The 19,270-nt window shown below is 40.0% G+C and overlaps 1 protein-coding gene across 3 annotated transcripts in view; it reads left to right on the top strand.

The window, feature by feature from the left end:
• The first annotated feature begins 213 nt into the window (after positions 1 to 213).
• KDM5A (lysine demethylase 5A) overlaps positions 214 to 19,270 on the top strand; it is an 85,313-nt gene continuing 66,256 nt past the window's right edge. Inside the window, exons 1-5 of one of the 3 annotated variants that reach the window (XM_082634800.1) lie at positions 214 to 858; positions 3,355 to 3,432; positions 4,775 to 4,897; positions 13,041 to 13,211; positions 15,174 to 15,308. In XM_082634800.1, the coding sequence (XP_082490926.1) occupies positions 694 to 858; positions 3,355 to 3,432; positions 4,775 to 4,897; positions 13,041 to 13,211; positions 15,174 to 15,308 (672 nt within the window). In that variant the 5' untranslated portion in view covers positions 214 to 693. The remainder of the gene's footprint in view (positions 859 to 3,354; positions 3,433 to 4,774; positions 4,898 to 13,040; positions 13,212 to 15,173; positions 15,309 to 19,270) is intronic. The other 2 variants (XM_082634799.1, XM_082634801.1) reach the window with 2 other exon arrangements.

The raw sequence follows: 19,270 nt of genomic DNA, 5'->3' as shown, positions 1-19,270 counted from the left end.
ACCCGAACCTGTTGCTATGGAGATGGGGCGGATTAAAGTGGCCGAACGAGATTATTCGAAAAGGACACTAACAGTGAAAGGACTAAAAAAAGAGCGATGCCGGAAAAGGTAGTTATCTGGAAACAGACAGACACGGAGGCTGAAACAGGCAGCCCTGCGAGGTCCGGTTGCTTGCGTTCCGGTCCATTTGTACACAAAGGAGGAATCGGGCTCCGCTCGCCGGAAGTAGAACCTCTGCCCCCGGCGCATTACGCATCCTCCGCGCCGGAAGAGCGCCCCGCTCGGTCCGGCCGCTTACCCCACCGCCCAGTAGGAAGGGCGGGTGGGCCGCCGGGCTGTGCAGCCGGGAGTCGTCGGCAGCGCGGAACTTGGGCGCACGAGAAGCCAGGGAGCGACCTGCGTTGCCGGGGGAGGGAGGAGGAAGGAAGGTCGCGCAGCGGGGCGACACGTCGCTGCGGAGGGATCCTGTTTCTGGTGGCGGAGGGATTTGGTCGCACGCTGACTTCCGGTGAGCCCCGACCCGAGAGGAAAAGCCCCGAAGGAAACAATAACAAACGCAGGAGGAAGCGGTTTTGGGGTACGTGTGTTGAGCGGGTGTCGTCCGAGAAGATGAGCTTCGGCCCCTGTCAGGGGACGTGAGCGCGATCGCCGGGCCCCAGCCAGCCCTTCTCCCCGTGGGCCCCCGGTGCCACCATGGCGGCCGTGGGGCCGGGGGGCTACGCGGCGGAGTTCGTGCCGCCTCCGGAGTGCCCGGTCTTTGAGCCCAGCTGGGAGGAGTTCACAGACCCGCTCAGCTTCATCGGCCGCATCCGGCCCCTGGCGGAGAAAACCGGCATCTGCAAAATCCGACCGCCCAAGGTACTGGAGTCTGATCGGCTTAGCTCGACTTCCCGGTCCGCTGCCCTTTCGCGTTCGCTTGCCCTGGTCTCTCGACACCTCGACTTTAAGTTTCTCCGTGTTTCCGCTTTGGTTTCTTTGGGGTCTTATGTAGGCACGTCTGTGGACGCGAGAGAGTCGTGTCCCGGGGCCTATCCGCCAAGAGCTTGGGAACCGATACTTTTCTTCCCCTCTTGGGTTGTGGGCAAGGGTAACAAAGGCTTTCGGCCTTTCGTTGGCCGTAAGGTGACTGAAGTATCGTGACGCGACAGCCCTACCCTCGCGTATAATCCTCGTTACAGTGCGATAGGAAAAACTGCCGTTCCGTCGGCTCTTGCTTTCTCCTAGCCTTGCTGACGCTTGATTTATTAAGTATCTGCAGGCCTCATCTCAGGGCTAAGGTTTCTTAAATGGTAATCTGAGCTCTAGCTGTCCCTTGGTGTGGTATCCCCAAACAAGCACCCCAGACTGATTACTGCTGCAGTGAAAAAAAGTCTTCCCGGGGGAGGAGAAGGAAAAAGCAGCAATTATTTTAAACATCTAGAGGTTTAAAAAAAATTTGTCAGTAATGGAGGTGGAAGAAAACGTTGAAGTCTTACAAACATAAGAATCGCAGTTATTGCACATAACTGGGTTTGCCTCTAGGTTAGTTACGATTCTCAGTCTTTACGGTGAGGAAAGCTGATACTACTCTTTGTTTTGCGGGAATTAGTGCCCCAAGAGGTTGAGGGTTTGCTCAAGGTCAAAAGGTTTTTTTCTCTACCCGTCAGGTCCAGTGCTTTCCAAATGATGTTCCTGGTCCACCTGCACTAGGGTCGACCGGATGCTTGTGAAAATGCAGATCCCTAGGCCTCATTCCCAGACTGGAATCAGTTTCGGGATATGGAAGTTCTAGAAACTGCTTTTCTAGCAAGTACTCTCTTGATTCTTAATGAACATTAAAGTTTGTGAACCATGCCTTAGTGCTCCTTAAAGGGATATCTTGCTTTATGTTTTGTCTACTAGTAATAAAATAAAATACAGTCCTTTTACACCTTGTTGCATTTTAAAAAGCTTCTGCTCTCACCACAAACTGCCACAGAAGTGTGCAAACTACCACAGTGAATAAAAAGAGCTTAGATTGAGGGAGGAGGAGGAGCAGCTAGTGTAGCATTTACAGATGTTTTCATTTAATATTCTTTGAAGCCTCAGTAGGTAAATAAGGTCATTTTACAGATGCGACAAGTCTGGATAAGTTAAATAACTTATCAGATGTGTGATCTTGGGCAATGGCAAAGTAGATTTTGAATCTAGATCAATCTATTTGTTTCTAAAACTCAGGCAAGCCACTTCCCTTATGCTCAATGAATTTGATTAAGATTACAGACTATCAGTTGCGAGCAAAGGATTAACAAATAATTGCTATGATGAGTGTTGGTACGTGTATTGGCATCCTCCCCAAAGTTCACTTAACTCTTTTATGAAAAATTTATTTTCATTTAATTCTTTTTCTATCAAGATTACCTGATATTGACAAAACCTTAAGCACTGAGGCTTTTCCTAAACCATATTTTCATTTATTCTGTTGCTTTAATGAATTAGAAATTCTATTCAAGGTTCCTTCTAGTTAAAAAAAAAAAAAAAATATATATATATGTATAGCTTTTTGTTACTTACAAAAGGTTGAAATAATATACCTTCTCTTTGCGTCACAATGTTATTATTGAAAATAAATGTTGTTTACAAGCAGAATTTAATTTCAATATTGGTGGATTTCTTTAGTTTCCAAGGTAAGATAAAAATTTTTTACTACTTTTCACATTTTTAAATAGATTACTATTTAGGCTAAATCAAACTATGGTCTCTGGAACTCTACTTGAAATGAGCTGTCACATTTCAGTTATACCACATCTCCAATCTGGAAATTGTCCTTGTTCTGTGGGTTTGCTAATCTTTAAAAAAATTTTAATAAAAAGAAAATTTGGGTGCCCAGAAGCTGGGCTTTGAACAAAACATTTATATAACATAGACTTTAAAGTGCTGTGTCACATTCCACATGAATGGAAAAACACATTGTCCAATTACATAAGTACTTTTAAAACATTACCTTCTGGTCTTTAATTTTACCTTTTTTTATTTCTTTCAAATTCTGTTTTCTTTTTATTTTGATAAACTTGGATGTTTACTAGATGCTGTATCGAGATGAGCTTATTGCATTCCACTTGAGTAATTGGGGAAAGCGTAATTGTCAGATATAAATAATGGGACTGTGAGATTTGAGGAGAAAATGGAGAAAATAAGCTTAGTATTAGAATGTTAGAGATAGGTAATAATAAATTATTCTATCTAAATATTATTCTTTTGGTCTCTAACTAAAGAAGACTTGTAAGTTGATCTGTTGTCATCTTGATTTGCGGCAACTCACCCCTTAAATTAAGGGAATGAATAGTGCATTCCTTGCTTGTTAACCAACATGGTGAAGAAATTTTTTCTATTTAGGATTGGCAGCCTCCATTTGCATGTGAAGTCAAAAGCTTCCGTTTTACTCCCAGAGTCCAGCGTCTGAATGAACTTGAGGTAAGTGTTGTTACACCACCGTTTCTGTCTCCTGATCTGTTCTTTATATCAGGACTCCAGGTAGAGAACTTTAAGAAGCTCATGTACCAGGGCTCAAAATTAATGTTAATTGGGACTGAATGGAAGGAAGTTTCCGATTAAAAAAAATGTTTATAGTAGTTATTACAGTTTTTTCTGCTTGACTGGGGTTGTGAGACACTATCTGTAGCCATGTTTTTCATGGTGGAAATATCCAGTATTTAGCTTTAGAGAACTGGAATTCCTTTTTTTTTTTTTTTTTTTTTTTGCGGTACGCGGGGCTCTCACTGTTGTGGCCTCTCCCGTTGCGGAGCACAGGCTCCAGGCGCGAAGGCTCAGCGGCCATGGCTCACGGGCCCAGCAGCTCTGTGGCATGTGGGATATTCCCGGACCGGGGCACGAACCCATGTCCCCTGCATCGACAGGCGGACTCCCAACCACTGCGCCACCAGGGAAGCCCAGAACTGGAATTCTTAAATTCTACTTTCTTCAGTGCCAATTATTCTGATAAATTTTTCTTTTGTTAATGTTGGAAGATTCTGTATCTTGTAGTCTTTGGAAAATAGTTTTAAAAATTCTTCTATTAAAAAAACTAGTTTTCAAAAGTGTTTTTTGTATGTTTGTTTGGTTTTTTGCTCTAACAGAACTTTTCTAGGACTCTTAATCTGATTTATTAAGATCTCCCTTTAAACATTTTGAATGTCTCTTAAACTTCTAAGTTGAAATCTGTTTACATAGTTGTTCTTCCTGTTTCTGAGATTTTTCAGAAGATTCTTCAATGTGGTAAAAAACTTCCAGAGTACAAAAGAGAAATCTTAGACAGTTAGGGCTTAATGTGTCATGCTGAGTTTGTTTTTTTTTCCTTGATGCTCCTAAAACAGTTATTTTTTGAGATTTTAATACCTTTTTTTCCCCCCTTTAGTCTCTTATAAGATACTTGATGGAGGATCTTAATATCAGTGAGGTGGAGAGTTGGTGTACTTGATGTATGCACATTATCTCTAGATGAAATGACAGGTTTAGAATGCTTAGAAAAAATAGTTCGATTTACTAAGTTTTCTGATTAGATTAAAGTTAACTTTTATCAAAAATTGCTTTAGTTGATAATAAGAGAACTTTTCGCATATATTAGAGTAACTTTTTTGTCTTAGTAAAGTTTAATAGAAGTATTTTGCTTCTTTTTTATTGACTTATAAGGTTGGACTAAGCAGTAATGAGAAGTCTGAATTTATTTAAAGAAATGAGTACCTTTGTTAAGTAAAACTCATTTACTTTCACCAAAACTTAATTCCTATCTCTCATTTCTATATTTTAATAATCTTAGGCAATGACCAGAGTGAGATTGGACTTCTTGGATCAACTAGCAAAATTTTGGGAGCTTCAGGGGTCTACCCTTAAGATCCCTGTGGTGGAGAGAAAAATTCTGGATCTCTATGCTTTGAGCAAGGTGAGGCTTGTATTTTGTTAAGAAATTGAACAGGGGCTAGTGAATTTATGAAATTAGGAATTTCAGATATACTTGATGGAAAACATCGCTTCCTATGTAGGATTTGTTTGACAGTGAAATGCAAGCATGAGTAAATGGAAATGATAGATTTCCAAGTTATTTTTTAAATCTATAGTTTGTTATGAGATTAATATTTAATAACTACTCAGATTAGTAGGTTCTATTTACACAGTATGCAAAAGAAATGACACCTCCTAATATTATTTTGTATGAAATGAACAGTGTCCTATATTGAGCTTGTCAGCTTTTTTTCTACTTCTTAATTGAAAATTTGGTACATTAAAGAGATTAATGTCGCTCAGCATTCTCATGTGTGGTACATACCAGTTGTATTAATACCTGTAAGTAGTGTTAGTGGTCAACTGAGGGCAGCATTATCCAGTAGGATGAATATTAACTTTGTAATGTTACGTTCCCTAATGTGAAAAAAACTAACTGACCTGCAACAGGGTTTGTAACGATTACCTTGATGACATATTTTGTTAATACAATAAGAAAAATCTATGACTGCTCTGACTTGTGAATGAAGGTAGCTTGATTATCTGAGGAATTTTGCAAAACAATTTATTTTTTATGTATTTATTTATGTACGTATTTATTTATTTATGGCTGCGTTGGGTCTTCGTTGCTGCGCGTGGGCTTTCTCTAGTTGCGGTGAGCGGGGGCTACTCTTCGTTGTGGTGCACGGGCTTCTCATTGCGGTGGATTCTCATTGCAGAGCACGGGCTCTAGGCGCGTGGGCTTCAGTAGTTGTAGCTTGCAGGCTCAGTAGTTGTGGCTTGTGGGCTCTAGAGTGCAGGCTTCAGTAGTCGTGGCGCGCAGGCTCAGTAGTTGTGGCGCACGGGCTCTAGAGCGCAGGCTCAGTAGTTGTGGCACACGGGCTTAGTTGCTCCACGGCATGTGGGATCTTCCCGGACCAGGGCTCGAACCCGTGTACCTGGCACTGGCAGGCAGATTCTTAACCACTGTACTACCAGGGATGTCCCCAAACAACTTATTTTTGTGGCCTTTCATATGCTATGATTGATAGGCTGTTTTGAAGTAAAAATCTATTCTCACTTTAGGAAGCTTCCACTTTCAAGGGAAAAAAAAGCTAGAATAATTATACTTAAATTATTTTTTATGATACATTTAAAAATTAATGTCAGGTCAGAATTCTCTAGAATTTTTCTTTTATGTAGTACTAAGCATTTTGGAAAGTATAGTCTTACGCTAAAATAACAGTGCTAGGCTTATTTTATCAGTAAGGTAATGATATCACTAATTAAGGACTGTGTGAAAATCATCTCATGCAGTTGTATAAAAAAACTGTGATACCAACGGGCAAATTATAGTGAATTTGAGAGATAGGTTTTTGTCTTGTTAGGAAACCATTAGGATAAAAAATTTGTTTTGAGAATTCTCTTTTTTGACATTTCTATTCAGTGAAAACTTACCTACTAACTTTTTTTTTGGCTGCGTTAGGTCTTTGTTGCTGCACGGGGGCTTTCTCTAGTTGCGGCGAGAGGGGGCTACTCTTCACTGCGGCGTGCGGGCTCCTCATTGCGGTGGCTTCTCTTGTGGAGCACGGGCTCTAGGCACATGGGCTTCAGTAGTTGTGGCTCGTGGCCTTAGTTGCTCCACGGCATGTGGGATCTTCCCGGACCAGGACTCCAACACGTGTCCCCTGCATTGGCAGGTGGATTCGTTTTTTTTTTTTTTTTCGGTACGTGGGCCTCTCACTGTTGTGACCTCTCCCGCTGCGGAGCACAGGCTCTGGATGCGCAGGTTCAGCGGCCATGGCTCACGGGCCCAGCCGCTCCGCGGCATGTGGGATCTTCCCGGACCGGGGCACGAACCCGTGTCCCCTGCATCGGCAGGCGGACTCTCAACCACAGCGCCACCAGGGAAGCCCTGGCAGGTGGATTCTTAACCACTGCGCCACCAGGGAAGCCCTACTAACTTTTATTATGTGATGCTGTTTAAGGTTCTGAATATGTTTAGTTTGATTTATGCAGCTTAAATAAAATACAAAAACATTTTCAAAAATTAGTTATTAATATCAGTAGTGTTGTGGTAATCTTCAACCAAAACTCATGCCATGTACCTTATTTTTTTAATACCCTAGGGAATTTGATAGAATAAATATATAAGCAGACAATCTATTAGATTGAAGCTGTTCCTGTATCTTTAATTTCCCAATTAAGGGGTAAACATTAGGTTATACTGATGGTAGATTGCGTTCTTGGTTTTACAGAGTTACAGCATTTCAAAATTAGGAAGAGGCTTTAGAAGTAACCTAATCTGAATACCTAGTTGTTTATAATCCTGTGTAACATTTGCCATCTGGACTGTTTAACTCCATTTTGAGAAACCCAATTCCTTTTTGTGCAGAGAGGGACTACTGCTTATAAAGTATATATTGATCAGCAAATGTATTGTGATTAGAGGTTAAGTTTGATTGTCCTGGCGTTTATTGGAGGCTCGTCTTTAAGTGCCCATGGACATCTCTTTCCCCTAACCTTGAGAATGCTTATAAATCTGAGATTTAAAGCTTAAAGGCAGACATTTTGATTTGTAGTTATTTTGTTATACTTTATAATACTTTTGTTCCTTAAATGTCATAGTGAGATTGCTGCTTCTCACCGCATGAACTTTTTTCTTTACCTTGAGGCTTAAAGTAGAGTGGGATGCACAAGTCTTAAATGTCCAGCTGGGTAGATCTTTCTGTATGTGTGCACTTGTGTAAGCACCACCGAGCGTCTACAGCACTCTCGTGGGCTCCTTCCTCTCCCTCCCAGTCAGTACTTCTCCCCAAAGGTGACTGCTGTTTTGCCCTTCATCACTGGTGAATGGCGTAGGGACATTTTACCTTCTAGCAAGAGGCTCAGGCTGAAAACTGCACAAAATACTGAGAGTTCTGATATTTTTAGGTTGTTAGGTATGCCCTTTACTTTGAAAAAACATTATTTTTGGCTCACAGCTGATGAGCATCTCTTGAATTTGTTATTTTAGACGTGATTTTGACACACTTTGATTTCCACTACTTTTTAACAGGAAGCAGATTTTCAATCTCCTGAGTCATTAAATTATCAATGTGATTGTTTCCTGTTCTGATTAAGTCACTTTGTCTTTCTCCGTGGTTATTATTTTTGATAGTAAAAAGTGTTATTTGGAATGTCTGTAATTTAGTGGAATTCTGCATTAACAATTACTGTTTATAATCAGTGCAGCAAGGAACATTTATTCTAGCCATTTTTAAAAGAAATTTTTGTCAAAGTAATACATAAAAAAAAAAAAAGCTTAAAATAAAAACCAGCATTCTCCCTTCTTCATCTCTCCACTCGCTTTACTACTCCTTAGAGCTAATCACTTTCATTTCTTTTAGCTGTTTGATTTAGATCTCCATATTTCCAAAAAACATGCTCATTATGCTATTTCTTCATTTTTAAGTGTTAAATATCATATACGTACTGATTGCCCATTAGAGATTGGCAATGGGTATAAAATTTAAATTCTTATGTACTTCAGGTCCCCTATTCCCTTATAGTGTAGTTTAGGTCAATTTTTTATTAATCAGAAATTATTGCTGTGACTGTGTAAATACAAATTTATTTTTACCTGTGCCTAATGGTGTGCTGTGATTGTGTCTCATGTTAATAGTGTGCTATAATTATGTTACCAGTTTTTATTTTCCTTGGAGTTAATAGTCCCCTTGCCTTTTTTCATTTTGTAAGTTTTCTTTGTGACTATTAAAAATTTATTTTCAGATTTTCCAGAAGTATAAATCTCTCAGTATGCTTTCACCCATTAGAAAATCTGCCAGTTTCATTTCCTTCTTGGATCCCTTCCTCTGGAGTTCTTTCCTACTCCAGTCCAGACTAGTTTTTTTTTTTTTTTTTTTAAGGCGCTCAGCTTAGAACTTCTTTCACGATGATCATTCTGGGAATTCCCTTTGTCTTTCTCCTTGTCTTAAGTCTTCCTATTACTTGGTTTATTCCTATTTTAGTAAAACATTTCTTCTGCTAGTTTGATGAGCAAGAAGGTAAATGGAATGTCAATTTTTTGCTTGTCTACAAGTGTTCTACTCAAACTTCATTGGTAGTTTGGTGGGTTTAGAAGTCTAGATTGCAAATCATTTTACTTCAGAATTGTATTTTGAAAGCTTTACTTCATAGTCTTCTAGCTTGCAGTGTTGCTGTTGAGAAGAATGATGCTATATTAATTCTTGTGACTTTTTCTTGAAGACACAGGGTCTAATCTTTATTCCCAGTGTTTTGAGATTTCACAGTGGATATGCGCAGGTGTGTGTTAATTTTCAGTGAATACGTTTATTGCACTTGATGACCTTTTTAATCTGAACTCACCTCTTTGAGTTCTTGTAACTTTTCTTGCGTTAATTCTTTGACAGTTTGTTCCACTTACTTTTTCTCTCTTTTTGAACTCTTATTGGTTGGATGTGAGACTGTTAGACCGATCCTCTCCTTTACTTACCTGTTTCTTTCTTAGGTTAAGAGTCCCTTCTTCTCAAACTCTCCTGAGAGTAAATCACCAGTCTTCTGCTGTTGTTGGAGAGGGATGGTTGCCTGGCATGCTGACTGGGGGAGGTCTGATTGCTTTTATACAGGTTTTCAGTCAACACTGTTGTTTTTAAATTTAATTTTAAAGGTATTGCTGCTTCCATTTCTTAAGCCTTTCCAGGTTCTATGTTGCGAAAGCTTCTCTTTAGCTTCCTTCCGTTGCAAGTGCTTGGGGCTTTTTTGTCTGTTTTTTGTTTTTGCTTGCTAGATTATCATTCCTACATCTGCTTTTCTCTTGGTCTTTTTGTCCTCTTGGGAGTATGCCTTTTTGTCCCTTCCTTTTTAGTGGAGCTTTGAGAGGGAGCTTTTAAGTAGAAGACGGCTGCTGTTTTTTGTCTGTTAAAATTGTCTCTTGCTAACTGGACTTAGTTTTTCATTGGACTGAAATTTTGGCCTTGAGTGACATTACTCTTTTGTTAAGTTTTAATTAAGGGGTTGCCTTCATTGTGTTCAGTTTAAGTGCATGCCATGTATTTCTTTATAGGGCATGGGTCCTGTGATGTTTTTCTAATGACAGTGGTGTGATATAGTGCAAGGCAAATGTTTGGAATAAATGGTTTATACTTTGAAATTATGCATGGTAATCCTTGAATCTCTCAGCTGAAGAAAAGCAAGTATTAAGGTTTTGTGTGTTTTTATAGTATTAGGCCCAGTTAGATTGTTACAGAGTATTTAAACATGAAGCCAAAGTCATGGCTTTGATTTCTTTGTTAGTTTTGTCTTACTCTTGGCCATCCCCGATTATGGTGCTGTCATTGTCACAGCTGTGTGCCAGAAATGGTCAGAGCTGGGTGGGAAGCATGACTGGATCCGTGCAGCTATATCATTACTGACGGAAGCAGATTATTATGTAATGGTGGTAATTGTGTTGGGAAATACAGATTACTGAGAGGGCTTCTGTTTCCTCTCAGACTTTTACTGCTTCTCCCCACTTGCTTCAGCCACAGTGGTTTCCTTATTGTTCCTCAACATGCTAGGCAGGCTTCTCCTGTGGGCCTTTACTCTGGCTGTTCCCTGCCCTGTGTATCTGCTTGGGTAACTGCTTCACCTCCTTCAAGTCTTTGCTCAAGTTTCACCTTTATAATGAGGCTTTTTGTGACTGCTTGATGCTTCAATTTACCCTCATTCTCCTACTTTTGGGAGGCTTTAAAATTTTTTTCACAGCATTTGTCACTTCAAAATTGTCATGTTATGTTTAGTCTTCCACTAGGCTGTAAGCTCCAACAGGGCAAAGATCTTTATTTTATTCATAGGTGTATTTCCAGTACCTAGAACAGTAGCTGACAGAGTAGAAACCCTGGGAAGCTATGAATGAAAGGCATTCTCACTCATCCATTTGCTTCCAGACAGCCCTCTATCCAAATCACCCTTAATGTGTCTTTCTCTGCACTACAAAATTTGAAAAATAAATATTTTTCTCTACATGATTTTTCCCTGGTTGGCTCTCATTAACAGAGAGAGCTTGTCTGAGGATGTAATAAGAAAAGCTAAAGAATTGAAGATGGGTTCCACTCTTGTGCACATGAACTTCTGTGTTTCTATCAAGCTTTCAGATACTTCACTAGAGGAGAATTTTGCTTTGGCTATAGTTTCATCTTTGCTATAATAAAATCCTAAGCACAAGTAGAAAATGTGTCCTTTACTTATTTATAGCATGTATATTCTCCCCCCCACCCCCAACTTGACCCCCACACAGACATTTATAATACAGCCAACATTGATACAGTGCTTGCTGTGTCTCGGTGCCATCCATTCATTCATTCATTTTGGCTGCGCTGTGTCTTAGTTGCCGCACACGGGATCTTCATAGCTGCATGCGGAATCTTTGTTGCGGCATGCGAACTCTTAGTTGCGGCATGCATGTGGGATCTAGTTTCCTGACCAGGAATTGAACCCGGGCCCCCTGCGTTGGGAACGTGGAGTCTTACCCACTGGACCACCAGTGGTCCACCTGTCCTGGTGCTTTTCATGTTTTATTTCATTTGTCTTCACAGCAGCCTCATAATAAGGAATAGATACTGTTATTATTACTCTTTTAATAATGGTGAGGAATCTGAGATGCAAATTATGTAACTTACCCAAGGTCACACAGCTATTGAGTTAGCAGAGCTGGGATTTGAACTCTGGTAATCTGGCTCTGGAGTCCATGCTCTTAGCCTTTAAAAAAAAATGGTGGTGAAACATACATAACTGTTTACTGTTTTTCAGTGTACAATCTTATGGCCTTAGGTATTTTCAAAGTGTTGTACAGCCATCACTACTGCCCATTTCCAGAACTTTCCCCTCCCTGTAGCACCTGGTAAAACCTTTATCATACTTTCTATGAATTTGCTTATGCTAGGTTATCTCATTTAAATGGGATCATACAATATTCATCTTTTCGTGTTTGTGTTATTTCACTTGGCATAATGTTTTCAGGGTTCATCCATGTTGTCACATGTATCAGAATTTCATTGCTTTTTAAGGCTGAATAATATTCCATGTATGCCTTTACCACATTTTTTTTATCCGTTCATCTCTTGATGGATATTCGGGTTGTTTCTACCTTTTGGCTATTGTGAATAATGCTCCTGTGAACACTGGTATGCAAGTACTGTTTGAATCCCTGCTTTCAGTTCTTTTGGCTATCTCCCTAGAGGTGGAATTGCTGGGTCATATGGTAATTCTGTTTAATTTTTCTCTTAACTTTTTGGTATAGTAGAATACAGTAGTGTACACTCAAAGAGGAAAATTTTTTTGAATTCAACTTCATCACACTCTTTATTCTGTCATCAGTGAAACTGAAAACTGCCTATATTTTAGAGTGTGAGAGATGTACATATCAGCTTCTGGAAGATGGGGGCCTTGGCACATGTCTGTTCTATACTGTGGCTGGTTTGATGTGAGCATTCAGCAAAAATTGGCCAATTTATCCCATTACTTCCTACCTTAGTACATTCTGTGCTGTGTTCTAGTACATCTCCGGAATTTATTTTTCCCCATCATTTCTTTATAATCTTCCATGTAAAACTTTTCTCTTTTTGAAAAATTATAGCCTCTTTTTCAAAATATCCTCTGAATCCACTGTTTGTTTGACATTTTTGTTAAATTCTGTAAGTTAGTTGCTATATTTTCTAGTATCGGGATTTACATTAATTTTACATTATATAATAACATTCACATGTCTATACTTGGTCTGTTTTTAATTTTTATTTATATTTTGAATTCCATGTGGATATAGAGTACATATATGTGTTTAATTTTCTCCAGGTGCATAATATGCAAAGCATAAACTCATTAAATATTTTTGAATGCTTGGTTCATTGAAGGTAGGCACAGTGACCAGTAATAGAGTTTAAAACTTCCAGAAGTTATTGTCTCTTTTCCATACTTTAAATGTTGATGAGTTTCAATTTTGTCACATATTTCTTGAAAGGAAATTTAAAATCTGGGCCCAGAATAATTTTTCCATCTAGCAGACAAGATGTAGAGTCAGAATACATGAATCTACCTCTTTCCCTAAATAATTTTTACTTTCTTTTCAGATTGTTGCCAGCAAAGGTGGTTTTGAAATGGTCACCAAAGAGAAGAAATGGTCTAAAGTGGGTAGCCGCTTGGGATATCTGCCAGGAAAAGGAACTGGGTCTCTTTTGAAGTCACATTATGAAAGAATTCTCTACCCATATGAGCTTTTCCAGTCTGGTGTCAGCCTTATGGTGAGATGCATCACTTTTCTTAGGAGTGGATAAATCCACTCTGCCATATATAAACTTTAGATTGTTTACTATAACAAGTTAGCAGTTGGCTATGATTTCACCAGGTACTGAAATTTGGGGGGAGCAAGGTGTAGTTTAAGAATCACAGCTATTTTTGGTGGTTTACAAGATAAAGGCTAATGGGAATGAAGAAAGTTTTCTTATTAAAATGTGTAAGCTTATGCAAGACTTAACGCTTTTAAAAAAATTCCTCCACTTGGTTTCATGTATTTTTTTTTAAACAGCTTTATTGAGGTATAATTTACATACTATAGAATTCACCCATTGTAGGTACACAGTCAATAAGCTCTAGTAAATTATACATTTATGCAACTATCATCACCATCCAGTTTTAGAACACTTCCATCAGCCCCCAAAATTCCTTTGTGTTTGTTTATAGCTGGTTCTTGCTTCTACCCTCAAACCTGGACAACCCCTGATCTGCTTTCTGGCTCTATAGTTTTGCCTTTTCTAGAAATTTCACATACATGGAATCATACAGTATGATTGTGTGTATGGCTTTTTTCACTTAGCCTGATGTTCTTAAGGTTCATCTATGTTTTAGTATTCGTACTTCATTCCTCTTTATGGCTGAATAATATTCTGTTGTATGGATAGACCACATTTGTTTATTCATTTATCACTTATGGACATTTGGATTGTTTCCAGTTTATGGCTGTTATGAATAATGCTGTGAATATTCATGTACTAGTCTTTGTGTGGACATACGTTTTCATTTCTCTTGGGTAGATACCTAGGAGTGGAATTGCTGGGTTATACGGTAAGTTTATATTTAACTTTTTAAGAAACTGCCAAACTGTATTCCAAAGTGGCTGAACCATTTTACATTCCCGCCAGTAATGTAGAGGCTTCCAGTTTCTCCACATCTTTGCCAACACTTGGTATTGTCAGTTTTTTTGCTTACAGTCATTCTAGTGGGTGTGTAGTGGTATCTCATTGTGGTTTTAATTTTCTTTCCCTAATGACTAATGGTGTTGTGCATCTTTTCATGTGTATATTAGCCATTTGTATATCTTCCTTGATGAACTGTCTGCTCAGATCTTTTTTTTATTGGGTTGTCAGTCATTTTATACTTAAGATTTTGCTAAATAGTCTGGATATAAGTCCTTTATCAGATGTATGATTTTATAAATATTTTCCTTTAGTTTGTGGTTTGTCTTTTCATTTTTATAATGGTGTCTATCTGAAGAGTAATCTATTGATTTTCTCCCCTTTTATGGATTGTGCTTCTGTTATCATATCTAAGAAAATCTTTTCTTCACCTAAGGCCAAGGTGTTTGTTTTTTTATAGTTTTAGCTTTTATATTTAGGTCTGTAGCCCATTTTGAGTTGTTTTTTTGTGTTTAGTCTGAGGTAAAGGTATAAGTTCATTTTGGGGGCAGTGGGGAGGGGGTATAGGAATATCCAAGTGTTCCAGCACCATTTGTTTAAAAGACAACCGTTCTCCCATTTACCTTACCAAGGTGATTTACCTTGGCACCTTTGTTGAGAATCAGTTGACTATAAATATGTGGGTTTATTTCTAGTCTGTTTTGTTCTTTGTTTGATCTGTATGTTTGACCCTAACACCAATACTATGCTGTCTTGAGTACCATAGCTTTATAGTAAGTTTAGATATCTGGTAGTGTAAGTCCTCCAGCTTGGTTCTGTTTTTTCAAAATTTCCAAACAATTTGCACTTCCACGTAAATTTTGGGATCCACTTCTCAATTTCTACAACAAAAGCCTGCTAGGATTTTGATAGGGATTGTCTTGAATCTATAGATCAGTTTGGTGGGAGAATTGTCATCTCGTTTCATGTAGTTTTAGGGATTTTTTTAGAAATTTATTATTTTTCTCCTTATTCTCAAATCTGATTTCTTATAAGTGAATCTGCCCTCTTCCTGTGCTCTCAATTCTTCAGGGTGTACAAATGCCTAATTTAGATCTTAAGGAAAAAGTGGAGCCTGAGGTTCTTGGCACTGATGTCCAAACTCCCCCAGAGCCGGGCACAAGAGTGAACATTCTGCCGAAGAGAACAAGGCGTGTCAAGTCTCAGGTATCAGTTTCCATGGGCCGCTTTTGACAGGCGTTTCTAGAACGTTGACTGTGCAGGACACTTACTTGGCTCTGGGAGGTCATTCACGTGCTGTCGTTCTTTAAAACTCGGAGACATGTTTCCATTTACCTTTGAGATGAACGAGGAAGGGATTGTACACTTCAGTCTGATTTGATTTAGAGAGTTCTTTGTTAATTTTGAACAGCTTTGACGGGTGGTGGTTCAGAGAGTGACTCTGGATACTGTAGGGCCAATTTCATAGACATGCTGATGAATTCTAGTATATTTTATTTTCATGGTTAGTATAAGTGAGAAGAGTAGGAAAGAGTGGTTTTTATCTTTACTCATCATTCCTTTAAAAACCAGTGGATAAGTTTCTTAGTCTCCGAACCATTCCAGTGTAATTTCTACAGTGTTCTTGTGACCTGGAATAATTTTAAAGCCTAATGAATACATCAGAAGAAAAATGCCCTAATTTCTTTTTGTCTGCCCCTCTTCCCCTCTACCTTTTTCCTATTCCCCTTTCTTTGTGGTCCTCGAAGTTGTGTTTCTAAAGGTTTTTGGTAAAGACAGTCTGTAGGCTGGGGAGAGTGAGGTGCCCTTAGGACTCTTGAGATATGGCCCATATAAATTAACACATGGGTGAACTGGAATAGCAGCTTACCTGGGTCCTAAACACATTTAAGGATGGAAGTGGTTCACATAGAAAGTGGGTTCACTATTAACAAGAGATCCTGGATCTAGGGTTGTGAGGAGTCCTGTCACTGTAGAGGCAGGCTAATGATACTTCATCTTGCTTTTCTGTAGCTCAGGGGATATGTCTCTTTCATGCCACGTCTACTTTCCTTGTTCCGAGTTTATGCTCGCTAAATAACCTCCTGATTAATAATTTAGCTTCTTAGGTACTCTGATAGCAGAAAGGTAGGTGTCTTGAATGGCGCGTGTGAATTTAATGGAAAATTTTGGAAAGTGATAGCTCTATTTTATTTTTTTAATTAAAAAAAAATTTTTTTTTTGACTGCATCGGGTCTTCATTGCTGCGCGCGGGCTTTCTCTAGTTGCGGCGAGCGGGGGCTCCTCTTTGTTGCGGTGCACGGGCTTCTCATTGTGGTGGCTTCTGTTGTTGTGGAGCACAGGCTCTAGGCACGTGGGCTTCAGTAGTTGCAGCACTTGGGCTCAGTAGTTGCAGCACGCAGGCCCTAGAGCATGCGGGCTTCAGTAGTTGCGGCACGTGGGCTTCAGTAGTTGTGGCGTGCGGGCTCTGGGGTGTGCAGGTTTCAGTAGTTGTGGCTCGCGGGCTCTAGAGTACAGGCTCAGTAGTGGTGGCAAACTGGCTCAGTTGCTTCGTGGCATATGGGATCTTCCCGGACTAGAGATCGAACCCGTGTCCTCTGCATTGGCAGGCGGATTCTTAACCACTGCGCCACCAGGGGAGTCCCAATAGCTCTATTTTAAATTAGTAAACTCTGGTTTAGTCGTTAAGTGATTTTTATTACCATGGTTGATCTCAGAAGTTCTGATCGTTTTTGGGTATACAGTGAAGATTCTGTCTTAAGACCTGAAATACTTGAAGAGTAGTCTCTTTGACATGGTGACTCAACTTTGAAGAGTTGCCCCAAGTGGGCCCATTTAATCAGTTGCCAGCTTGTGATGAAAGCTCTTGATGTTCCTTCTGAAACCATGAAAAAAAGTCCTGCTTATTTCTCATTGCCTTTCATCAGATTATATAATGATTGCCATTCATTATGTTAGAACAGGGACTGCACAGAATGCTTTTACCCATTGCAGTAATGGTTGCTATAGTCAGATTGGTTGATATTAGATAGAAAGTAGAACCATTTGAGGATTTGCAATTAAGAATTTCTTCAACTTGTAGTTTGTCCTTAATTAATATTGCCCGTCTGCCTCGTTCCTAGTCTTCTATTTCAGAAAGACAGTAAAGGCTTTCTGGTAGAACTTCAGCCTCTTGCCCCATACATGAAACTCTCTGGTGTTCATTCTTAATCTCTACCTATCTCTGTGGGCAGAGTGTGCCTTTTTCTCCAAGGGTAATCCTCCCATCCTTTCTGGCTTTAAAAACAGAAGCCCCCTTCTAGATAGTTCCTTACTCCTTGCCTCTTTTCATGAAGAAGTTCCCTGAAAAATCATCTATATTTTCTCAGTTTCCTCAGTATCTGTTTAGCTTTTAAACCCTGTAATCTGACTTCGAGCTAAATAATTTCCTTGAAACTACACTATTCAGGTTACCACTGAGTTAATAATTGTCAGATGCTGAGGCCCCTTTTTCATTTCTTTTTTTTTTTTTTTTTGCGGTACGCGGGTCTCTCACTGTTGTGGCCTCTCCGCTCCGGACGCGCAGGCCCAGCGGCCATGGCTCACGGGCCCAGCCGCTCCGCGGCATGTGGGATCTTCCCGAACCGGGGCACAAACCCGTGTCCCCTGCATCGGCAGGCAGATTCTCAACCACTGCGCCACCAGGGAAGCCTCCCTTTTTCATTTCTTAACCTACTTCGTCTCTGATCATGTTTGCATTTCTTGAAATTTGATCTTTCTTTGGCTTCTGTGACACCTCTCCTCTTTTCCCTCGTCACTCTCTGACCACTCCTCAGTAACCTTTGTTATCTCTTCTCTCTGCCCTTCACGAAGTGCTCTCCGTCTTTCTTATCTTCACTCTACCCAGCTGTCTCTTCCACCCTGTGATTTCAGTTACTACCTATCTCTCAGGACTCCTAAATAAGTCATGACATCCGTGCTTCTTCCCTGTTCACCAGGGTTCTTGAGTGCATGTGTGTAAATGTATGCCTTGGTGGCCACACACAGCTAAACTCAGTATGTCGCAAACATCACCTTTTCTAAATCTGGTTTTGTTTTGTTTTGTTTTGTTTTGTTTTGCGGTACACGGGCTTCTCACTGCTGCGGCCTCTCCCGTTGTGGAGCACAGGCTCCGGACACGCAGACTCAGCGGCCGTGGCTCACGGGCCCAGCCGCTCCGTGGCATGTGGGATCTTCCTGGACCCGGGCACGAACCCGTGTCCCCTGCATCGGCAGGCGGACTCTCAACCACTGCACCACCAGGGAAGCCCCTAAATCTGTTTTTTTTTAAACATACTTTCTAGCTTGGTGATAGTGACAAGCACAGCCGTCAAATAGTCTCCCAAATAAGAAATGGAAGTTAAGAAAGTTATCCTACTTCCCTTTCCTGTCTCTATCACATCACTTGATATACTCTGCTTTAATTGTTTTTTCATCTGTGACCTCACTAGAATGAGTTCCTTGAAAGCTGAGATTGCAGTTTGTTTATATCAAGAATGACCAAACCCTTAACACTTATACATTAGAATGCCAGTATGTCCCATTTTTGGTGACACTAAGTTTGAGCCAGCATTTCTTCATTATAATGTACTATTCTCCTTGTAATAAAAGTAATCAGAGTAAACTGTAAGACTGTGGGAATAACTTGTTTTCCATTAACTTTCCATTATTTTTCAATAACAATATTTCCATTATTCCATTAACTTGTTTTACCCAATAGTTTTAACATTCATTGATAATCTTTGTCTCAGTTAATTATGTTGGTGGTTGCAAACTAGGTGATTTTCTGGTTCTATCATTTCTTCTACATTTATTAGTTAGCGTTTTTCTTTAAAAAACTCTTCTCCCACGCTTGATTATTTTTCATGCAGTAAAATGTGTATATCTTAAGTGTACAGTTTGATGAATTTTTTTTTTTTTTTTTTTTTTTTTTTTTTTTTGTGGTACGTGGGCCTCTCACTGTTGTGGCCCCTCCCGTTGCGGAGCGCAGGCTCCGGACGCACAGGCTCAGCGGCCATGGCTCACGGGCCCAGCCGCTCCGCGGCATGTGGGATCTTCCCAGACCGGGGCACGAACCCGCGTCCCCTGCATCGGCAGGCGGATTCTCAACCACTGCGCCACCAGGGAAGCCCCAGTTTGATGAATTTTGA

Source organism: Mesoplodon mirus (genome assembly GCF_964341445.2).
Source record: "Mesoplodon mirus genome assembly, chromosome: 11".
In the NCBI taxonomy this organism is placed as follows: Eukaryota; Metazoa; Chordata; class Mammalia; order Artiodactyla; family Ziphiidae; genus Mesoplodon; species Mesoplodon mirus.
Note: the sequence above shows the minus strand (reverse complement) of the source record. Positions and strands in the feature narration are given on the sequence as shown.